General features: G+C 46.5%; 1 protein-coding gene across 3 annotated transcripts in view; it reads right to left on the bottom strand.

Annotated features, from left to right (window-relative positions):
• KCNH1 (potassium voltage-gated channel subfamily H member 1) overlaps positions 1–24,810 on the bottom strand; it is a 283,459-nt gene that overhangs the window by 99,822 nt on the left and 158,827 nt on the right. For all 3 annotated transcript variants that reach the window (XR_014793300.1, XM_084865530.1, XM_084865531.1), the window contains exons 8-9: positions 9,485–9,684; positions 3,471–3,723 (exon numbers count right to left, since the gene is read on the bottom strand). Coding sequence is in view for 2 of the 3 variants with exons in the window: in XM_084865530.1 (XP_084721656.1) it covers positions 3,471–3,723; positions 9,485–9,684 (453 nt within the window). In the remaining variant the exon portion in view is untranslated. The remainder of the gene's footprint in view (positions 1–3,470; positions 3,724–9,484; positions 9,685–24,810) is intronic.

Below are 24,810 nucleotides of genomic sequence, written 5' to 3'. Positions count from 1 at the left end.
GCATGTACCTTGGTTGTGGGCACATCCCCAGTAGAAGGTGTGCAGGAGGCAGCCGATCAATGCTTCCCTCTCATCTATGTTTCTAACTCTCTATCCCTCTCCCTTCCTCTTTATAAAAAACCAATTTTATATGTATATAATTTTTAAATTTTTTTTAAAGACATGTTGGCTAGATTGAACTAAAGGGCACAAATGGCAATAAAGATCGAGCTCTCATACCTATCTGATGCTTGAACACCTGTTTCGAGAACAACAGCTCTAAACTTTGGTTTCCAGAGAGCAGATCGCTTGGAATCTCTTCTGTGTCTTGGCCCAGAGGTCAGGTTGACTCAAAGAGCTTGTATCTTCCTTTTATAGAATAAGAGCCTCTTGAAATCTCCTGGCTCCTGGGAACACGTGGAAGATGTTTTTTTCCTAGACTGGACAGCTTGAAGGCAACAACCACTTTGAACCCGTGGCTGCTAGTCCAATAGCTAACGGAAGCAGGCAGGGTGCTCAGGAGGCCCGAGGCAGAGGGCTCGAAGTCAATTGACCAAGTAAATCAACAATAAACGCTTTCCCACAAGAAGCCCAGGCTGAGGGGAAATGGGACATGTCATTTGCCTTCCTCGCTCCTCTGAGGCTCTGTCATACTCCCATGCCCAGGAGTCCACACCCAGTTCCTAATAGTGCCGCTGATTATGATACATCGATAAGGGTGCCCGGAGCATGGGTATGTAAGGTGGACAGTATTCCTCAGAAAGCCATACGGTGCTACCAGTGAGGGGATGGGTGAAAGATGCCCCACACTAAAATATCAGCTCAAATTCAAAGGAGAGTCGATAGTCACTAGTTACACTTCTTCTCAGGCAAACACCGCAACCTCTATAACCAATGGAAAGTCCTCTTTATCAAGGGCCCTGAATGAAGGCAGGGATACATGTCATCTCCCTGCAGCAATGGTAAATCAATGGCTGTACCATTCCTGTGCCTTGTTCCTCATACACAGTCAAACCTCACATCTGTGGATGAGAAAGGCAAGGAACAGAATAACCCTGTCTGTAGAGGTCAGTGGGTACCAGGAGTCCAGAACACTTGTTTCAGCCTCCACCTCCCACCCAGACTCTATCCCAGTCTCCAGCACATGAGAAAGGAATAGAAATCATCCTTATTAACCTGAGCAGAATGTAACCAAGAGAGCAAGTTCGCTTGGGGCCAGAGGAGCAAGAGGAGGGCTGCATATTCATGCACTCCAAGGTCAAGCAGGAGCAAAATTTGGGATTTAAAGAAAAAAACACTGTCTATGTCTAGATACTTAGTTTGAATCTCAATTCTAACTCCGGTATAACTTAATCTCTCCCTGTCTCAGAGTCCTGAAACATCATATTTAAGAGATAAAAAATATACATCTACAGTGTTTAGCAGTAGCTGGCAACCTAATGGAACAGCAAACTACACAAATTATCACTAGGATTGCAGTGTTGCAAAGTGGATCGGCAGAGGATTTGGAGTTGGGGGGCCTCCAGGATGCTGCTATTGGGCCTCGTCAGTTTTGAGGTTTTGGGAGAGTTTCCTAACCTCTCTGCACTTTCATGGTCTCATATATGTTTGAGACAATGTCCCCAGTAAAATGGGGATAATGCAATCACTTCATGGGATTACTCTAAAGATTGACTGAGAGATCAACCAAAGGACTTGTATGCGTGCATATAAGCATAACCAATGGGTGCAAGACACTGGGAAGGGGGTGAGGGCATGTGCCGGGGGGGTATGGGAGGCTGGGGGAAAGTCAATTGGAAAAAAAAGGAGACATATGTACTACTATATGTAATACTTTAAACCAGTGGTTGGCAAAGTGAAGCAAACTAAAACTCAGTTTGCCGCTCTGTTGACTAATGAGTTTGCCGACCAATGCTTTAAACAATAAAAAAAAAAAAAAAAAAGAAAGAAAGAAAGAAGAAGAAAAAAAGAGATTGAGAATCTGTAAGAAAAATGCCTGGTGCAAACTAGATGTCCTGCCCACCCAAAGAGGAGATGTGCCCCCAGTAAAGAGCTGCCATGACACCACCTCAGGCAATCAGGCGAATCTCTCAAAGGTCACTGATGCTCAACGTGCAAAAAGCCAACCTGTGCCCCCACATTCCTATCCGCCTCCCACATTCCCTATTATCAGGTGGATGGCAGATCAGCCTTCCTGGTATCCCAGTGAGAAACCCTGCAGTCCTCAGGGACTCCCAACAGTACATCCTTCATCAGGTTCTGTTGAGCTTTTAAAATACTAGTATGTCACTCCACTTGCTTCTCTCCATCTGCTCACCAACAACGTGTCCCTAGATAACATGTCTCCAGCCTCATCTGCCCGCCCAGCCTTCCCCTTCCATCCACTCTCAAGCTGCCATTACGTAGTCCCCTCTCTGAAGTACAAATTGGATCGTGCCTCTCTCCTACTTTAAACCCTTCTTGGGCTCCCCAACTTAAAATCCCAGTCCCTTAGCATGGACTCCAGTCCTACATGATCTCCCTCATGCTTGGCTCACTCCCTAGCCCAGTGGTCGGCAAACCGTGGCTCGCGAGCCACATGCGGCTCTTTGGACCCTTCAGTGTGGCTCTTCCACAAAATACCATGGCCTGGGCGAGTCTATTTTGAAGAAGCGGCGTTAGAAGAAGTTTAAGTTTAAAAAGTCTGGCTCTCAAAAAGAAATTTCAATCGTCGTACTGTTGATATTTGGCTCTGTTGACAAATGAGTTTGCCGACCACTGCCCTAGCCCCATTTCTCCCAGGCTCCTTCTGGTTCTGTGTTCTCCAGCCACACTGATACACACACAGTTCTTCAAACGAATCATGCTCTCTCTCCGCAGGGACTTCACACATGCTCCCCCCTCTGCTTATAATGCTCCCTGCCCCTTCTCTTCTCCACAATAACTCATTTGCAATCTTTATTTTTCAGCTTAGATGTCATTTCTTTCAAGAAGCCCTCCCGACACTTGAACCCTTGCACTGTAGGCAAATGTCTGCTTATTTGTTCCCCCAGTACCGTGGTCGGCAAACTGTGGCTCGTGAGCCACATGAGGCTGTTTGACCCCTTGAGTGTGGCTCTTCCACAAAATACCACGGCCTCGGTGAGTCTATTTTGAAGAAATGGCATTAGAAGAAGTTTAAATTTTTAAAAATTTGGCTCTCAAAAGAAATGTCAATCGTCGTACTGTTGATATTTGGCTCTGTGGACTAACGAGGTTGCCGACCACTGACCCAGTAGAGTGGGAGACTCTTGAAGACAAAACCCATTTTTGTCATTGCAAATACCTCAAGTGCCTCAGACTGCGACGGCCATGAAACAGGCACTCCGATATTTGTTTGGTGGATAGCTACACAGATGCCAACTAACAATGGGCGTTGCCCTGCGGTGTAATCTCTGGGTGCAGGCAGCAGGGGCACTGAGCTGCCCACCTCGGACAGCAGGAGGTTTCCTTCCGGCAAAGGCAACACCTACCTAGGATGGCCACCACCTCGTCGTCCTGGATCACCTCCAGGGAGCCGGACACCACGAAGCAGAGGCTGTCGACGCTCTCCCCCGCGTGGTAGATGAGGTCCCCCGGCGCGCAGTGCACGGTCTGGAACTCCATGGCCAGTGCCCGCAGGCAGCCGTCGCTGGCCAGCCGGAACGCGGGGTGCTCCTTGAACACCTTGCGGTTCAGGTGCACGCAGATGTCAGCTCTCATGTCCTTGGGGCAGATCTGCAGGACCTGGCCAGGCACGGGGAGAAACAGTGTCAGGGCCCTCGTCGTGGTGGCCTCCAGCCCACTGCCCCTCGACACCAGGGGGCAGAAGCAACACCTACCAGGCTAGTCTGCACCCAGGGTGCTGGCAGACAAGACAGCCACAGTCCCGACCTCCTGGTGTTTGCTTTCTTTGGGAGGCAGCGGTCCCCAAAATCTGTGTTAAGTGCTCAAACACGGCTTCCCACGAGGAGAGGGGCTGGAATAATGGGGGAATCTCTAAGTCTTTGAGAAAAGCCTCTCTAAGAAGGTGACATTTAAGCTGTCACCTTCATAATGCGTCAGAGGGAGCCAGGTGAAGAAAGAACATTCCAGAAGAATAGCAAAGGCTGTAAGGAAACCTGAGCAATAGCCAATGTGAATGAGGGGCAAAGGGTAGGAGATGAGGTTTTGGGAGTACGCCAAGCAGAAGAGTGTGTGAGCCGTGTACGTATGAAAACCCTTTGATTTATTCTGTGTGATGGGGACACATGGGAGGATTTTGAGCAGGGAAGTGACAGAACCTGACCTATATTTCAGAGAATCATTGCAGCTACAGAGAAATGGAGCCAAGGAATCGAGTTGAGGCCGGTTCGCTAGATTGAGGTACTCGCCTCTTCCCTCCCCATCTGTATGACAACAACCAAGACAGTTCTGGAAAATTCCAAATAAGGATAAAATCTCCCTCTCCCATTGGGAAGGTGGTGCCTGGCCTAGATCCACACCCTTATGAGTTCCTCCTGGCCAGCCCCAAGTATAAGCCTAGCCCCTGGGACCCTTCGAGGAGACTCATTCCCCGAGCGTGTACTTTCGCTTTAATAAAACCTCTGTGCTTTATAGAACCTTTCTGGCTCATTCTCGAATTCTTTCTTGCATGGAGACAAGAACCGGGACACTGCCCCGGGTTGAGGCCTCCCGTGGACTCCCTGTGAGCGTCTGACATCAAAGTTAGGTCCCTCCTGCAGGTGTCCGGGCGAGGCCCAGGGGCATGGACTGGAATGCTAGCAGTGGAGCCAGTGATAGGGAGCATACTCAGAACTGACATGCTCTGCAGATGGACGGAATATGGGTGTGATGTAACGAGAGAAATAAAATAACATTTACTAACCACTTACCACATGCCAGGTATTGCTAAGTACTTTAGCGTGGTTCGTTCATTTCATACTTATTTACAGAGCATCTGATTACATGCCAGGAATCATTCTAGGCTCTGAGAATGTAGCAGAGCACAAAATAGACAAAAATCCCTGCCCTTGGGTAACTTAACATCTAGTGGGAGGAGACAAACAATAAGCAAAAAATAAGTAAAAATTTATCAGTAAGTGCTGATGAGCATCGTAAAGAAGGAAGGGAAAGTCAAGGGGATGTGATTTTACATTTTTGAGTGTTATGTGCATTAGCGAATTGAATCCTCCCGTGACCCTGGGAGGTAAGTACTATCATTGTACCATTTTACAGATGAGGAAACTGAGACACGGGAAAGAAAATAACTTGTCCAAAGTGGCACAGCCAGGAAGTGGCAGAGCTGGCATCTCAATCTACGTAGTCAGACTCCTCGTTTATACGCTAACCACTCCCTATAGGATGCCGCTGCCCGACACAAATGGACTTGCAAATTGGTTCTCAGTATTTAGGAAACCGAGGCAGCATGGGAACTGTAAGAGGCCTTGGGTCTCATCTTTTACAGAAATGAAAATTTCTCAGCCTTTTCCAGGGGGAGGAATATTTCCTTGGACTAAATATTTGCAAGAAGCCATTGCCTAGCCCCTTCCATATTAAGGAACACAACAGCCCCACGTGGACTTGCTCAGAGAAATTAGAAGTGTTCCTGAAATAATCCTAGCCTATGAACCAAGCGGGGAGGGCACACCATCCACCCTGCCCAGGGAGGACATTTCTCTCCCCTCCCCGAGCCCCTCCCTGCGTCAGCACCGGCCATTTGCCTCAGCATCTGTGCTCACGTGGAATATGGAAGTCCCTCAGCCTCCTTCAAACCTCCGCTCCAATCTCCACAGCTTTGCTCATACCCCATCCCGCTCAGGGGCCCCTAAGCTCTGCGAGGAGGCGTGGCCGTGGAAAGAGGGCAAGCAGTTGGAATCCCACCTCATTTTCCTCTCCAGTTGGCTTAGCTGCTCTACACTTCGGCATCTCCTGTGAAATGCCCTCTGCCACCACTGGCTGGTGAGAAATAAACGGAATTGTGCCCGCCAGCACACTTCCCGGGGGCAGTGCCTGGCCCCAGGAAGGGCCTTGGGGAATGCTGGTCCCCTCCCGCTGCAAGCCTCTGCGTTGTGGCCCTGGGGCTGCAGGTTGCTAAGGCGCTCAGGATGCTCTCCGGGAGAGAGGAGGGAGGACTGGCCGAGGCAGAGGAAAATTCAGACTGCCCATGCTCGGGAGTGCTTGCTAATGCTTGCCTCTCTGGAGCTCATTAAAACGAGGCTTCTGCAGAAATGTGGGTTTCATTGGGATCCTCCTCTCTCCAAACAGAGCACAAGGGAGTGCAGAACGCTCATGCATCATGTCAGAACTGTGCTCGGTGGTTCGAAACCAGGATTTATTCTTTAACGTTCACCTTTAAATATTTGGTTTCCCCTGCGCTGGGATTTGCTGGCAGAGGCTGCTAGTGATGAGGCCTTGGCACGGGGACAGTGTTTTCTTCGTGGGCACCGTTCCCGGAGCCACTGGGAAGCGTGTGTGAGGAGCAGAGGGACCCTGGCGTGGAGGGATTGCGGACTGTCACAGCCACCGGGCGTCTCCATCAGCCTTCTGCTGGCGCCACACTGGGCGGGGTGGGGGACCCTGAATTCCAGCCTCTGAGCGAGAGTGTCAGCTTGAGGCACCTTCTATTCCACTTGGTTCTGAGGAGAGACTCTCCCTGCTGGCTCTTGAGCCTTGAAGGCCAGAGGGGAGAGGTCACCATGGCAGCTCCTGGTCCTCTCCCCGCCCCCTCCCACCCCGAGATTGGGAGGACAGCAGTGAGGCTGGGAGAACAGGCTTGCAGGCAGACAGATCTGGATTCAGTTCCTGCCTTAACACGTGTAGCCATGTGCACCTGAAGCAACACTTAGCGTTTCCTCCAGACTCCGTTTTGGAACCGGAGCACAGAAGCCTCCCGGGCTCCCGGAGCGGGCACACGCGTGGCTAGGCGCACGTGGGCTCTGATTTTGGATGTTCTCAGGGCAGCAGAGCAGTGGGGCAGTCGGGGGCGGGGGGGGGGGGGCTTTGAAAGTCCAGAAGGTCAGAGTTCAAAGGGCCTTAGAGGTGGGCCTTAGTGCTAAGCCATCTACTTTACAGGTGTCACAGACTCTGAAGGACAAGTGAAATGCTCAAGGTCACCAGCCAATTACTAGTAAACTGAATGAGCTCAGCACTACCACCCTCTTTCTCTCTTCCCCCTTCCCCGCTCATCACTGACCATTCTGACCTAGCACGGAGGAGAGGGGACTGCTGGAGAGGCATGGGACATGGGACTGCAGTGGCCACCCAGGTCATGCGAGGCTCTGTGGTGAGTTGCCTTAGCATCCCGTCTTCTCTGGGGTCAGGACCTGGGGCAGATCCTCAAGTCCTCCTGGGTGGGGAAGAAACGGGGGAGCTGGCAGTGCTGTCTCCATGGGCAGCCGCCCAGCTCAGACTGTGGTGTGGGTAGGGGAGGGGCTTCTTCCCATAACTAACTTTGCAAAGGCATCCTGACCCCATGGGAAAAGGAGCCCCGGGGCTGAGAGATCAGCGTTCCTTTCTGCTCCATCAGCTCCCAGGCACCCACAGAGCCCGCAGCCTTGCTGAGAGAGCAGAGCAGTAGCAACAGGCACAGCTGGGGCCGGGGCCGGGCAAAGCCAGGGACTCAGTCCAGCCTGTCTGAGAAATGAGGGCAACTCTGTGCTCGTCCTTCTTCCCTCCACCACATGTTTTATATTTAAAAAATGATAATGGGAGACCTAACAGGTTTGGCTCAGTGGATAAAGCGTCGGCCTTCAGACTGAAGGGTCCCACTTTCGATTCCAATCAAGGGCACATCCCCAGTAGGGGGTGTGCAGGAGGCAGCTGATCGATGTTTCTCTCTTATTGAAGTTTTTAACTCTCTATTCCTTTCCCTTCCTCGCTGTAAAAATGTCAACTAAATATATATTTAAAATGATAATGGGAAAAGCACAAACTTTGAAGTCAGACAAACTGGGTTCAAATCCTGGGTTTTGCCGTTCTTAACTCTATGACTGCGGGCAATTAATAAAACTAACTGGGCCTCCGTGTCCTTATCGTTTTCAACAGAAATAGCAGCACGGTCCTTGGGAAGCATGAAAACAGAGCCCGGCATGGAGACGGGCAGCAGGTATTTGTGCTCGATGCACCTTCAGTCACGGAAGCTGGTGCTGTGGTGTCGCTGTGGCATCACTGTTGTTATCACGGCAGAAGCTCAACAGAACCAAAGCACCGGTCCTCTTCCGTTGGGATCCGCTAGGTTTAGTTCAAGTTTTCCTTTTACACAGTCAGCTCGCAGCCGACTGTTCTAAGGGAGGGAGACCAGGAGCTCGGGCAGCGGTCCAAAGCCGGCTGACTCTGGCTTTGAATGTGTCCATTTTTGCAATAGTGTTATCTTTCTGTTTTCCTCATTCTAACAAGGAGAGGAATCAGTATCCCACGAGTACTTACAAACGGGTGATGAAAGGAGGAGTGCAGTTGAAAAGACCGAGAAGCAGAGGAGAACGGGCCTAGGATTACATTTTTGCTTATAGAAAATACACAAAGGAGAGACAACTCTTAAGCGAATAAGAAAGCCCATTGCATCTTTTCTCTATTCTCTCCAATATTCTTTTCTCTCTTCTTCACTTTATTGAAGTGAATAACGCAGCTATCCGAAAGCAAGAGGGATCTGTGGTCACTGCCACTTTCTAGGGGAAAAACTGATGCCTGGGGAGGTGCCTAACCGGGGCCCTGCCCAAGTCAGCTGATGGTTAAGGCACCAGCCCCCGCTCAGGGTTTCCCAGACCTGTCTGACAAATAGAACCACCTGGCCGCTTGTTAAAAATGCAGGTTTCTAGTCTCTCCACCCCCCACTTCCACCCCAAGTTCTCACTCCATAGATCTGGGGTAGAGGCTGGGACTCAGCTCTGAAGGACCACATCACAGGATTCCTGTCAAGGCCAAGACTAGAGGGAAGCCACAGTCTTGAGCACAAAACTGAGGGGGATGCTAAAAAGTCAGTAATCGAGATAAATCATAGTTTAATGTAATTTTTTCCCCCTTTGTATCTTCACCAATACTTTATATTTCCTGGGCTCTCGGTATAATGTTGTTTTTTTTTTTTTTTTTTTTTTTTTTTTTTTTTTTTTTGTGTGTGTGTGTGTGTGTGTGTGTGTGTGTGTGTGTTTAATGCAATATTTAAAAATAAATGAAAAATCATACAAAAATCCATAGTGAACAAAATATCAGAAGTTTGAATAAACATAGGATCACTAGCACTGCTGTGCCATCTTGTGCCATCCTAGCCTGAGGCAAAAGGACAATCAGTAATACTGATGACTGAGCCCTGGGTGACCCTGATTCTTCTTATTATATAAACGTGGAAATTCTGCCCTGGACAGGTAGACTTCCATTTCCATCAAAATCTCTGGAGGAAGGATCTGGACACCCAAAACTACCCAGGTGCATTTGAGGCACAGCCAGTTGGAGAACCACCATCCTAGGAGAGGTCCAGGCCTCCCCGGGAAGGCTGGCAGACAAGGGGCTTCTTTGAGCTCATCGCCCAACTCACCTTCTCTGTGTCAATGCCTCTGGACATGGACCAGGTGGACACGATATAATCCATGACTCGCTCACTCAATCCCTTTGGCACCTGGTAGAGCTTCAGGAAGTCCCTGACGCTGTTGAGCATCTCATGGTACCTGTTGGTGTTGGCGTACATCTGTTGGAAAATGGTCGTCACGTTCCCAAAGATGGTGGCATAAAGAAGTGCTAGAGGCAAGAAGAGGAGAAGAAATGACATATAAGTGGTCCTTGAACCAGAGCCTAAGAATGCCCGCCTTGCCCAGAGCCAGCCAATGGCTAGAACTGCCCTTCCTAGGATAGGCTGTCCTGACTTCCCAGGAGAACCTCACCCTGAGAGCCTCTGGGACTGGAGTCTCCTACCACCAGACCAGTAAGACAAGGGCAGGGTGGCGGGAGCAGACCTGGTCAAGGCCAGAGCTAGGATACAGGGAGTGAGGGGCGCAGTTGGACTACTTCATTAGTAGAACCACATGGAGTTTGAGCCACGCCTGAGGCCACCAATAAAATGCGTTTCCATGCACTCCGTACCAGCCCACATCCAAATCTACCAGAAAGTAATCTTTACCAAACCCTGCCATGTGCCAAGCACTGTGCTACCTTCTGGGACAAGAGGGTGAATGAGATGCTCAGTCTTGGCCCTCACACAGCAAACAGTGTAGCGGAGGGACAGACCTGGAAGGGGTAATCACAAATAAGTAACTAAAAGCAAATCTGCTGAGAGCAATGAAGGATGTATTATCTTTGCATTTCCTACTCAGGTGCACAATCCACTTCACTGTCATGTGACTTCTGGGGTGGGCGTGGTGGTATGACGAGAATAAAACCAGGTCCCCTCTGAAATGTAACAAGAACATACTCTGTACTCCTGCTGCTCCCCCAGGTTAGTGTCACGAAGGAGGACCATTATGTCATCACAAAACCCCACCTCCTACTTTTAACTCCCATTTGCCCTTGAATGCTGACCTCAGGCACCAACACTTCCAGGAAACCTCCCCACGGGGGTGACCGTGACTCCCAGGCATGTCTATAGAGCTCATATCACACATTCTTCCTTCTTGACAAAGCATGAGTTGCTTGAGAGATGGACACATCTTTTTCTTGTCACCATATCCCCGGGAACTAACACTATATCAGCAACCAATAAATAGTTATCAAATTTGTGAATTTTACTCACAGTTTTGCTCTGGGTTTTTAAAAATGAGTTATTGATATACAATAACCTCCACATGTTTAAAGGACACAATTTGATGTTATGTGTATACACCCAAACACCATCACCACAATCAAGAGAGTGAACATCTCTATCACCCAAAAAAGTTTTTGTCTTGTCCCTTTATATTCCCTCCATCCTTCCTGCTTCTCCCTACTCTTCACTTTCCATTCCCAAGCAACTGCTGTTTTCTGTCACCATAGATTAGGATACATTTTCCATGATTTTATATAAATGGAATCATAAAGTTTGTACTTTTTCAAAGCATCTTTATTAAGATAGAATTCATATACTATAAATCAGCGTTTTTCAACCGCTGTTCCGCGGCACACTAGTGTGCCGCGAGATGTTGCCTAGTGTGCCGTAGGTGCAGACAAGACAAGAATTTTATAATTTTTCACTATTTTGTTTACTTAATATTTCATAATGAAGTAATTATAAAATACTTTCTTTGTGTTTATTTGATTCCTATTCAAGAGAATTACTTTATATATAGTCAATATAGGCACAGAGTTAAATTTTTTAACATTTTCTAATGGTGGTGTGCCTCGTGATTTTTTTCATAAAACAAGTGTGCCTTTGCCCAAAAAAGGTTGAAAAACACTGCTATAAATGCATCCATTGAAGAATATAATTCAATGGATCTTAGTATATTTACAGAGTTGTACAACAATCACTACATCTAAGTTTAGAATATTTTCATTCCCCAACCCCCAAAGAAACCCTGTACCCATTATCAGTCATTCCCTGTCCATCCACCCCACTCTCATCCCAAGGCAACCACTTTCCATCTCTATAGATTTGTCTATTCTGGAACATTTCATATAAATTAAATTATACAACCTGTGTCCTTCAGTGGCTAGCTTCTTTCATTTATCCATGTTTTCAAGGCCTATCCTCTTATTGTTGAATAATATTCCATGTATGGATATACCACTTTTCACTTATCCATTCATTAGTTCATGGGCATTTGGGTCACTTCCACTTCCTGGTTATTATAAATAATGCTGTTATAAACACTCGTGTACAAATTTTTGCCTGAGTATGTTTTTATTTCTCTTGGGTAATGTCGCTGGGTTATATGGGAACTCTGTTTAACATTTTGAGGAACTACCAAATGGTTTTCAAAGTGGTATATCACTTTATATTCTCCCCAAAGGTGTATAAGGGTTCCCAATGTTTCCCAAAATCTAACAATTGTTATTCTCTGTTTTGTTTTTATTATAATTGCCATTTTAATGAGTGTGATCTGCTATCTCACTGTAGTTTTGACTTGCATTTCCCTGATAGCTAATGAAGTTCATTAAGCACCTATTCATGTGCCTATTGGCCACTCCTATATCTCCCTAGGAGAAATGTTCACTCACATCTTTTGGGTTGTAACAATAGTTCCTTCCTCTTTTTAAGAAACAAACAAACAAAAATTATGTTGAAATAATTATACACTCACAGGAAGCTGTAAAGATAGCACAGAGAGATTCTGTATAACCTTCACCTTGTCTCCCCACTGGTTACATCTCAAATACCAAGGGTACAATATTGAACCAGAAGATTTGCCTTGCTGTAAGTATGTGTATAATCCTGGGGTGTTTTATCACATGTGTAGATTCAGGTACCCAGTACCACATCTTACACCACAAGTTACAAACAACAGGACTGCTATGGTCTCAGAGATCTCCCTTGTGCTACTCACACTCCCCCACCCCCAGAAACCACGAATCTCTTCTTTTTTAGAATTATGTCATTTCAAGAATGTTCTATAAATGGAATCATATAGTATGTGACCTTTTGAGACTGGCTTTTTCCACTAAGAAATAGCCTTGAAATCCATCTATCTTGTTGTACATATCCATAGTTCATTCCTTTTTTTGTTGATGAATTCTCTCCCATGATATGGATACAGTACATAATTTCTTTCAAACAATCCTATTCAGGCTTAGCTGGCAGACTAAGAGGGAAGGAAAGAGAGAGAAAGGCATAGATCTAGAGGCCAGGGAAGGAGCCCTTCAGGTAGTTGGCCTGGCAGGGCTGCATACGGATGCCTGAGAAACTGAGGCCACAGGTCCACCTGAAGAGAATATAGCAAAGGGGGGTCAGAAAGTGCTGCCAGGGAGCGGAGTTCACCAGACTGATCAAAAGGAGGCGGATAAAAAGCAGCTGTCGAAGCCTGAATAGTGTAGACGTCAGCTCTTCAAAGCTCCTAAATACCTCACATACAACAGGATGGCAACTCCTGCCACCCCCACGTGGTGATGTCACTGGTGGGCTGTACACCAGCCTCAGGGCTGGATGACTGCCTGATCCCCGTCAGTCTGACCTCAACCCAATAAGCCTGTATGGCAGCCCTGCCTCAGCACTGTCTTCTGGTCCAGCGGTCGCCAACCTTTCGGACCTCATGGACCACCAGTGGTCCGGGGACCACCGGTTGGCGACCACTGTTCTGGTCCACAATTGACCAGAGGTCACACATGAAGCGTAGAGGTGCTTTGCTCAGGAAGGCTGCCAGAAAGTTAATGTAATCTCAAGCATAAAACAAGTTATACCAAATCAATACAGGAAGAACAGCTCTCTTGTTAATGATCCCAGAACCAGACGCAGCTCTGAGGCTCTTGTGCTCTGGTCACAGTGAAGGCAGTGATGCCACATCCGTCATTTCCGGCCCAGGGCTGCTCCCGTCCCCAGCCTGGAAGCGAAGGGTCTTCAGGACAATGCGTATGTGTCCAAGCGCTCTCCATTCCGCGGAGTGTGATGAAATCTCGAGCTGTTCGGCTCCATCTTGCTCAGGACGTGAACCAGCCCTTTGCTTAGCATATCCGCACTGTGCACACTCTGCACAGTACCTGTCTCAGTTACCACGTGGACTGTTGTGGCTTTGTAGTGCTTGGAGTCAAATAGCCGTTATTTTACTTAATAGTGCAAGAATCGTGATGCTGGCAATTCAGATCCGCCAACGAGATGCTGTGAAGCGCCCCCTTCAGGTGAAAAGGAATGTGTGTACAGGGGGAAATAGAGTATATTATACACTATGTAGGGGTTGGTACTATCCACGGTTTCAGGCACCCACTGGGAGTGTTATTTAAGGTGCTATCCCCCTTAAGCCAGGGGGCAGGATTGACTCTACCTTGACGTACGGGATGTTAGCCTTTCCTGTCAGCACTATGCCCTCATTCCTCCTCAAGAGGGACAGCTATCGCCCCGGGCAATAATTATCTTTCGAGTGCCCCCCTAAATCAAGGCATCTAAAACGCATCCACCCCCCATTACATAACAAGCAAAGCCTGAACGCTCTCAGTTAATATCCTGCTAAGAATAGCACAGAGTCCTCTGCCGCACTGAAACTCTGCTGTGTTGGAGAATGTCACTTAACAAGCACAATTCTTACAGGGGAGACAGGAGGTTATTTTCAGGTGCCTCTCGTCTGTCGGATAAAGCATCAGCGCCCACTCCGCGCTAACCCGTCACCAGCGTCGTCTATGCAACCTCATTTCAACCGGGGCTTCAGCGGCACCACAGACAAAACGCACAGCAATTTCCACGGGCAATTACTCCCGCAAACGACGCGAGAAGGTCAGGCACAGGTTGGAAAGGTCTCCAAATAATTGGCTGCTTTCACCTATTTTGCGCTTGATGGCAAAGAGAGGACCCCTCAGTTCAGGTTCAGGGCTGCCTGGCTGGAGGGGGGCTCGCTCGCAGGCTTACAAATCCAGGTCTTGCTTTACTTCATAGGCCGAGAGCCCTAAGGTTTCTGTTTCTCCAATAGGAGTCATCCAAGAGGATCTAATTAACAGAGCCATTGAAAATGACACATACTTTTTAAAGCCATTGAAACAAGTGTGTTAACCTTCCGTAGGCTCATTTTCCAATAGCAATGATGTCTACTCCTAAAGTTACAAGCTCTGGCGAACCTCGAACTTCCTTGTTCTTCTACATCTCACAACAAAACAAAAAAGAAGGAAGGAAGGAAGGAAACAAGGGAAGGAGGAAGGGAGGGAGGGAGGGAGGGAGGGAGGGAAGAGGGAGGGAGGGAGGGAGGGAGGGAAGAGGGAGGGAGGGAGGGAGGGAGGGAGGGAAGAAGGAGGGAGGGAGGAAGGAAGGAAGGGAGGGAGGGAGGAAGAAAAAGGGAACCTTCAGAAGGCACTCCTGTCACCATGGTGAACTAGACTGGAACATCACAGCACGCAGTGCCTATTAAAGAAACACCTCTTCCAGTAATAATAACAGGAAGACATGAAAATCACTTTCTCTACTACTGGCAACTCTAATTGCAGCACCTGACCTTAGCATGTGTTGATTTTCCTCCTGTAACACCCATTAGGCTCTCAGTTTTCAAAGGCAGAATTGGAGATTCTAGTTGCTAAGTGACACTGTAACTCCTAGTGCCTCTCTCCACACTGCCTCCAAAGTAATAATTATCCAGAATGCTAGACACCCCCCGGCGTCCTGCCATACAGGATGCCAGCAAGTAGGCATAAATTGTCACACTGGACAGAGCTTTCTTTCTTTCAGGAGTCAGGAGTCCTATTCCTGACTCTGCTGTCTACCAGCTATAAGGCACAGGAGGCCCAAATATTTGTGTAACAAGTGAGCAAATTAATAATAACAATTGGTACTTACACAACTTTTATGATGTGCAAGTCATTTTTGCAACCAATTTGCACACATGATTTATCTTAATGGTAGGTACTATTATCTTCATTTTATTTATTTATTATTGTTTTAAAATATTTTTTATTGATCTCGGAGAGGAAGGAAGAGGGAGAGAGAGAGAGAGAGAAATTTCCTTTTTTAAAAAAAATATATTTTATTGATTTTATACAGAGAGGAAGGGAGATAGAGAGTTAGAAACATCGATGAGAGAGAGTCATCGATTAGCTGCCTCTTGCACACCCCCTACTGGGGATATGCCCGCAACCAAGGTACATGCCCTTGACCAGAATCAAACCTGGGACCCTTCAGTCCCCAAGCCGACGCTCTATCCATTGAGCCAAACCGGTCCCGGCAAGAGAGAGAAATTTCAATGATGAAAATCATTGACTGGCTGCATCTTGCATGTCCCACACAGGGGACCAGGCCTGCAACCTGGGCAAGTGCCCTGACTGGGAATCGAAAGGTGACTTCCTGATTCATATGTCGATGCTCAACCACTGAGCCATGCTGGTGGGGCTTATCTTCATTTTATTGATAAAGAATGTGAGTCAAGAATGTTTGTGACTTGGCCAAAGTCACACAGCTGTTAAGTGGTTGATGGAGGGTTCACTCCCAGTCAGGGTGGCTCAGAATCCACTCCACCACTGCCACAGCACCAGATGCCTCATACTGACTAACTCAAATCTCTTTACAGCTCTAAGAGGTAAGGACTATCATTACCCTTATTTTTAGATTGGCCACAGAGAGATCAAGTACCTTGGCCAAGGTCACAGGGCTAGTAAGTACAAAGCTGGATTCGAACCCAGGCAGTCCCATTACAAAGTCCATGCCCTTTACACAGTGGTTTCTCAGCCTCAGCACCACTGAGATTTTGGGCAGCAGATTCTTTACTAAGGAAAGCTATCTTTTTTTTATGTTAAGATTTTATTTACAAAGCTTCTTTGTTATACTGAAGGTAGAAATGCTGTTACAATTTATACCAAGTGGCCAGATTATTATGATCTCTGAGGGCATAATAATCTGGCCTCTAATATATATATATATTAGAGGCCCAGTGCATGAATTCGTGCATGGGTGGGGTCCGACCGGGGGAGGGGGTCATGGGCGCTTGGCTGGCCTGCCTGCTGGTCAAACTCCCGGTCAAGGAGACAATTTGCATATTAGCCTTTTATTATATAGGATATACAGTACACCAAGTGGCCAGATTATTATTCGTTCAGAGATCATAATAATCTGGCCACTCGGTGTAAGTATAATAGACTCACAAGTCACAGCTATCCACACCAGAGCAAGAGGCTTACATGTAAACCTAACAGCACTTACAATTTTGTTGGGGTGAAGCCCCAAAGCTTGATGATGGATTTCCAATAGGAAAGCAGAATGGCACTTTGGGTGGTGGGTCTGTTTCACAGCTACCTTTACAAAAACAAACAAAACCTAGCTACCAAATCCATATGAGCCATCCAACCAATACTAAATAGGTATTCACCATCTTCTCCTTCATAACATTGTTCTCTTTCTCTTTTCCCCTTTCCAGCTTTTTTCCTCCTCATCCTCTTCATCAACTTCTCCATCATGTCCCAATTCTTCTTCCTCCCCACTGACTTCTTCTTCATCACCAAACTCTTCCTCCTCACCATCCTCATCTTCGTCTTCTCCTTCATCCTCCTCTTCTTCGTCCACATCATCTACTTGGCACCTGAGTCAGGGGGTTCTCCATCTTCTCTCTTAGAGCCATCCAGGTCGGTCAGCTGGGGCAGATGCTAGGGGACCCTCTTGGAAGTCATTCAGATTAGTGACATCACAGATAAACAGACCTAAGCTTTTCAGATATTCTTAATTTTTCAAAGGTCCCGAGGAGCTGGTATTCCCATTGAACTGTAGATGTGTGAGATTTGGACATTTTTCTGCTAACCTGTCCAGAACTCCAAAGATTCTGTTGTCATGAGCTCATGCCTTTTCCATTTAAATCGTTTGGGGAGATTTGAAACTGAAATCAAGCCTACATTTATCAAACTTAGGAACTCTAAGTTCAAAAATTTGGCTGTTAAGCCTCAATTTTCCCCATCCTTTGATGTGCAATTGTCCATAAGTTTGCAAACCAGTTCCTCAGCTCCAGATCCATGTGTCCCCCTTCCCTCCTCTTCAAACTTAACTGTGACAGCAAGGCCAAGATAAGGGGCTGCCCAGTGGAGGCCAGAGGCCTGGGGCATGATCCCAGAAGGCCTCAGAGTAAAGTTAGTCACTGGAGCAAGAGAAACCAAGGAGAAAAGAGGCTGGAGCATGATGCTGGTCTCGCTCCCCTCTCTTCCCTCCCCCCTACCTGCACCCATGCACCCAGCACTCCACTTACAGGTAAGGTGGCTTGGGCAGTAGCTGTCTTGTAAATTGCAAGATGTTTAGCAGAATCCCTGGCTTCTACCCACTGATGCCTATAGCACCTTCTAGTTGTAACAATGAAAAATGTCTCCAGACGTTGCCATATGTCCCTTGCGGGCAAATCCACCCCCAACTGAGAACTATTGCTCTACACTTTGCTGCCTTTCCTTGAGTAAGTAAACCTGCCAACGGAGGGAGTCCAACAAGAAACAGGACTATGTTGGGTCTAAATCCCTCCGACTTTCAACAAAAGGCTATGGTTATGAATTATAATTATGGAACCAGAAAGAAAAATTGAATGATGCTATTACACCAGATCTACTCATGATGGTAAAAACCTGGCCTTTCTCATCTTCTTAGAGACGGAAAGACAATTTCCAGCATAATAGTAACGCCCATACTTGGCTTTTGGACTTCTTGTTAGCCCAGACATCTGTCTTCAACCAAAATTTTGACCAGTAGGAAATGATTCTCTTAGCATTGTCCCACACCCCGAGTCTCTGCTGCCTCCTTCCCACTGAATCTGATATAGCAAAGCAGTCAGAGCTTAGGTCACACTGACTGAAGAATGGAACACCAACTCCATTAGTTACTTGATGTGACCTTTGGTTAATCACTAGATCTCTCTGAGCTCCATTTCCCTCATCTGTAAAAATGGGAAAATACCATCTGCCTCAGAGTAAGATTTTGGCCAGGATTAAATGCAATGACATATAGAAGTGCTCCATGCAGGCCATGGTCAATACATATCAGTTGTTGCTATGTTATTATTATTCAAGACCCAACCCAAAACACAACTCTTCCAGAATTCCCCTGAAAATCATCACATCTGACTTCCCCACTGTGCTCCCCAGTATAATGCATGTGAAATTAACAATACTCCCAGGGGCCCTACCTAGATGGAACCACCATGACCATGATTCTCAATCAGGGCTATGTTAACATCACCCACAGAGCTGTTTAAAATTTACATTTTCCTAGGTTTAGTTATACCCAGGGGTGAAGTGGGTGAGAAGAAGGTGAGCAAGTAGCCTTTAAAAAACTTCCCATGATTCTTACACCATTTCCTTACCCCCATCTGTGAGCCTCTAAATTAGTCTGCAAGTGACCACCGGATGCCTGGTTTTGTAAAAGTCTGGTTATGTCCAACTATTTTTAAAATGTTTAAGGAAAAGATTGTGATCTCTTTACGAAACTAATTATAAAACAATAGGCTTCGCCAGGAAATACTTAATTGGTACTGGTGTTAAAAAATAAAAGAGGGAGAGTAATTAATTGAAGAAATTAGCAACTAAGTTGATGCATAAACTTTCCCAATTGAGAAGAAATAATCATAGGCTAGATTCACTTTTTTTTAAAAAAAAACAAAGAAAAATAGATTTACATTTTTTAGAAAGTGGGGAAATATCACAGTCTCTTTTTTCTTCTTCTTCTCTTTTCTCCCTTGAAAGAGGAAAAATTAACCATAGATAGAGGAAAAGATAATTTGAGGCCTTGAAATTAGCAAGGTCATTATTTTTCATGAAGAGAGATGGCTAAGGAGGGCTGGCCAAGTGTCACGAGGAAGGAACAGAACCTTCATCAGGGGTCTGAAGAGCCAAGTGTTGTGGGTTTGACACCTAGGACAGACCAAGAACCCTAGGCCTCCTGCCCTTGAATCACTAGGCTGTGACACATTCAAGGTTACCCTGAAAGTACAGAGAAAAATAAAAATTGAGCTAAGCAGCGTCAGATATGTTGAGTTTAGGAAAGGAAACAAAACAATATTCAACTTGTACTTAGCTATTTGATAACATATTTTATTTTATTTTATTTTATTATTTTTTTAAAATATATTTTATTGATTTTTTTACAGAGAGGAAGAGAGAGGGATAGAAAGCCAGAAACGTCGATGAGAGAGAAACGTCGACCGGCTGTCTCTTGCACACCCCCTACCAAGGATGTGCCGGCAACCAATGTACATGCCCTTGACTGGAATAGAACCTGGGACCTTTCAGTCCGCAGACCGACGCTCTACCACTGAGCCAAACCGGCTTCGGCTATTTGATAACATATTTTATATACCTTGATAGGTTTGTCCATAAAAGAGCGATCCAAAGTAATGGATTCTACTCTTCTGTTGATGGAGCTGCTGCTAATAGAAAAGGCCTGGGTGGTGAACTTCCCCAGGTCTCTGAGTCAGTTTCACCACAGCACCACCACTGAGCTCTCAAGGACTGTAAGGACAGTGCTTAGCAACACATAATCAGCTCTAAGAGAGGCAGAAGAAACAACTCCAGAGAATTCTGCTGGACGAGCAAAGCCAAGGCCAGAAGAAAGCGTGTGAGAAAATGTTCTGGACATGGAAATAAACAAAGGGGCAGAAGGCAGAGAGGAGAACAACAAGGGCCAGAAGACAGGTGAGGCTATTGAGCTACAACCTAAGTATATGGAAACGAAGTCTGCATCTAACTGACCCCATTTAGGGGATGGAGCAAAGAAAGGCCTCCTTCATGAGAAGCTGCCAGAACTTAGTCTTGAATTGTTCTGGTCAATGAGGGAGAGGGGTTAAATGGAAAATTCCAGGCAAAGGAATAGCATGGCCAAGGTGGGAAGGTTGAGAGAACAGATCTTATTGGAGGAACTGGAAGTCTCTCAGCAAAGCTAGTGCCTAGAATGCAAGAATGGTGGTGGGGTGATCCTACATAGGAGGTTGGAGCGTGACAAAACCCACTTCGTGAAGGGAGTCCTTGGGTTTTATCCTGAAGACAGTGGAGTTCCTAATCTACACCTGGTATCTCTGCCCTTGAACTCAGCATGGTCATGACAACCTCAAGCAGCATCCCAGGATTTGGGTGCTGCTCTGCTCACAAGTTCCAGAGGAGGCACAAGAGCAGTCCTCCAACTGGAGTGCTCATTCTCATAGCTGGTTAACTACCCATCTCGGAGTTTATGAGTGACCTACTGGTGTCACCATACCTTCCAAATTACTCGTTTGGTTTACCAAGACAGGGTATCAATATGCATTATAGAATTAACTTGTTGTTTGCTAATTCTGATAGAGAATGTTGTTTAGTGAAAGTTTTCAAATTGCCATTCTGAAGCTTTTGAAATATTTCCCAACGTTATTGAGCACACTGGGAGGAGTTTCAGAAAGATGTGTTCACTGAGTGAGGTCTACAAGTTCAACAATTGTTAGTAAACAGGAGACCAGAAGCACCTTCTCACCTTCCCTCTTACATCACTCCTCTTAGGCAGACACAAGGGTAGAGGGCCTCCACTTCTCTTCTAACACACAGACTTCCACTCCACTCAGACAGGCTCTTCAGAGCCAATGACCCCCTGGATGCCTCCCTGAATCTGAAAGAGGGGATGTAGAGAACCTGAGAAGTGACAGGCTTGACCCTAGGAAGGTTGCTATGGCAATGCCAATCTGAGGAGGAAAAGGAAGTTTTGAAGCCCGAGGTTATAGGAAGAGCACGTAAATAGCCTGTATTCTGCCCTGAGAGGCATGATTAAAGCTCAGTGCTGCTCCTCAGGGGGTTCACGGAGCGCTCCCACCGGAGAAGGCAGCGAGGGCAGTCTCTTCGGGGGAGGAGTGTTTTATCACGGACATAATTTTATCACAGACATAATGGCCAGCTCCTGGTGATAATAGAGACAGCGCAACTTTCCCTTGATATTGTAATACTTTCGAATGCTCTACAGCCAGTTCACTAGTGTGGACCATTCCAACCCCAATCTCACTCTTGGGATGGGCCCACTCCTTCCTGGTCTCTGGTTACAACAGGTGGGCTGGGGTGTCAGAATGATAAAACAGGATTTTCCGAGCCCCATTGGGTACTTGTTTTTTTAAAACAGCAGCAGGATACTTTCTGCTGCTTAGAAACTGCAGATCGCGTGGCCTCTTCGGAACAAAAAGCTGTCAACTATTTAATCTGAAATTGAATGGGCTTTCAGCTTCAATTTAAGGGACAAACTTGATCTCTTCATTCACTCGTTTGTTCCACAAACATTTACCCAGCATCTCCCTTGTGATAAGCATGGCACTAGCACTCAGATAGCATGACCAGATACGTGAGAGATGGTGTGGTCAGGGAGCAATCTAGACTGGGGGCGGGAGAGAGGGGGGGACGCGCCAGCATTATGCCCTGTGGCGGGGTGGGGGTGGGGGAACTATGGAGTAAGTGATGGAGTAAGGAAGGAAGACTCCCAAACAAAGGCAACTATGTCAGCCCTGGGACGCAGGGACTGGGTGGGGCAATGGTGAGAGATCTGGCTGGACAGGTGGGCAGGGACCAGAAGTTTTCTATGCTTGGATTTCATTTCATTAAGACTTGCTCCCCTCACCACACCACTAGTGTGTGCTTGGACCCATGGACATTTTCAGAGCCTCATTGGATTAATGAGGGTTCAGGACTGCCCTTTGCTGAAGGATTTCCATTACTCAGTTATTTCCGCCATTAACTCTTATTGCTTTGATTAAATCCTGGCAGAGTAATAAAGCCACTGCGGGTCATCAGCCAGCTGGTCAAATAACATGGATTGAATGCCCCATTTCCCCACCTACCAACTCTCCTTCCACTTTCTTTATCAGTCTTACCACGGCGGCTAACCACATTAGTACCATTTCTGCACACACCCATTTCCTCATACTTCTCAATTCATTTACCTGAACACTCTACTTCTGTTATGTTTCTGCTGCCCACTTTCTCTACTCCATTCTGCTGCTGCTTCTAGTGTTTAGAACCATTCCTTCTTAAAAGTCCATATTTCAATCTCTCCCTAAGCCCTTGTTCTCTCTTCGATCCCTCCCATACCACTTCAAATCCTGCTTCTACTCTGCAGTGGCTGGCTATCTTTCCAAAACACTCCTTTGATTGTATCATTCCCAGCTTCAAACTTCAAAGGTACCCCACTGACTCAGCATCCAGCACAGCACCCAAGTACATGACTCCAACTTGCCTTTGCATAACTGTCTTCCACTACTCATTCTCGCAGAGCTATGCTTCAGGCCACCCTGAGCTTCCTTCCTTGTATGCACCCTGCACTCAGGATTGGCTCTATGGACATCTAACCTATGTAGTCACATGGCCTCTGCCATCAGAAGGTCCCATGCTTGGTTGAAGGCTCTGATGTCACTATCTTGTAAATGTTTAATCGTTTTTGAACAAGGGCTTAGCATTTTCATTTTGCACTGGGTCCCACAGTAATGCTGCTGATTCTGCCTGCTCTACCTCCCTATATTTACTCAGGTTGTCTCTCGATAGAATGACCTTCAAGTGCCCATTCCTTCCTGCTAGTACCTGACCGCTCTTTCAAGGCTCAACTCAAATGCCATCAAGTCTCCCCAAGCCTACAGCAGGCTCTCCTCTCTGGCTTCCCAAAGCACTTGGCTTTGACTTCTGTTTCAGCACTTGTCATACAAAACTCACATTGAAGTTATTTGCAAACATGACTCCTCCTAGAAGGACATGCACATTTCTTTCAGATCGGGTGAGAGGAATATTCTTTCACCTTTATTGCTCCCCAGAGCCTGGCACAGAGTAAACTCAATACATTGCTGATGAACTGAATTTCACTCTCTGTAATAACCCAGTGATTTCTTGGCCATCCGTGTGCCATGTCCCTACGAGCTACTCCTAGACCACACCAGTTCTGCTGACTGTGCCCATGGTAACTTTTGGCTACCTCAAACACTATGGTGATGTAAGAAGGGGCATAGGCAGCCACTTACTTGAGGAGAGTGAAGTGGTTTTGTAACTAGTTATGCACATGAATAGCTGGCAGTGAAAAGGAGAAGAAGAAAAAAAAAATCAACCTACATTTGAAAGTCAATGGGCCAGCGGAATTTTCCATAAAAGAGAACTGATTCCCAATTGAATATAAAATAGTTCCTAAAGTAAGTGGATCCCTGGAATGCCCCGAGGAAGAAGATTTCCACCTCAGAAGTAGCCAGCTGAGCTCAGTTGTGACTATTTGCCCTGAGGACCATGTTGCATCAAGAAAGGTCCCAACTACAACGAACCCTATCCCTGTATTTCCCTCTAGCATATCATGTTCTTTTTCTTGCTAAATCCCTCCAAAGCCTCTTTTCCTGGAGAACAGAGTTCAAAAAACACCTTAATAAGAAACAGCCAATAGTTGAGTGCTTTCTTTGTGCCAAGCACTATGTCAAGTGTTTTAGAGAGATGTTGATACCACTGTAATTAGCTAGTTAACAATAATAGGAAAAAAGCAAAGGGGAGGCCAGACATTATAGGCGTGTCATTTGGGCAGCTTCACCAGGAAGCTGCAATTTCACACTCCTGGGGGAACCACGGGTCCATTCCCTGCCGATTACTGGGGGGTGATGGGACTGGACAAATGGGAAGATGGGCTTCTGAGCAGTGAGTTGGAGTGACATAGGGAAGGTACTTGCCTGTCAGTCAAGCCTGAGAACAGAGTTCATTGGCCAGAGTGGGGCCACTACAAGCTCATGAAAATTTGGGAACACACAATCCCCCACACAAAGGAGTTTATACATGTGGCTCTTGGCTCCTGGCTTTTGGCCCTCTGGTTCCTTTGGCTTTGCTTCTGCCTGTGTTTCCTCAATAGCCACATGGCCATGGGGACTCTACACACAATGGGCTGATGTACTGCAGCTGAGAACATAAACTAAGCTAGCCTGATGGTGCACTGGACTGCTCTGACATGGAATGGAAACTCTGGACACAGGCTTTGATCTTAACTCTGCTCAAAGCAAAATGGGACTTCTTCTATGACTTGGACTAAGGGAATTGGGACCTTAGAAACTCAGAGTTTTGATTCAACAGACATAAAGCTTTCTATAATATCTCATTCTCCCATGTGAGTTCAGAAAATTGCTTTTCTTGGGATATAACAAGGAGCCCAGTCCCACTAGCAACTTGTGGAGACACGGAGATCTCTCCATGCCTTTATTCATGCCTACATGCCCACTGCTTTTAGAGCATTAATACATATATCAATACAATAAAACAGACAAATCATGTATTTGTATTATTTTGTAAATAGTTTTTTACATCCCCAACTTGCCGAAAATGTCTTGAGGACCCCAATGGACACCAGGTTGTGCT

This window comes from Pipistrellus hanaki (assembly GCF_964339955.1).
Source record: "Pipistrellus hanaki genome assembly, chromosome: 18".
In the NCBI taxonomy this organism is placed as follows: domain Eukaryota; kingdom Metazoa; phylum Chordata; class Mammalia; order Chiroptera; family Vespertilionidae; genus Pipistrellus; species Pipistrellus hanaki.
This window is presented reverse-complemented; position numbering and strand designations above follow the sequence as displayed.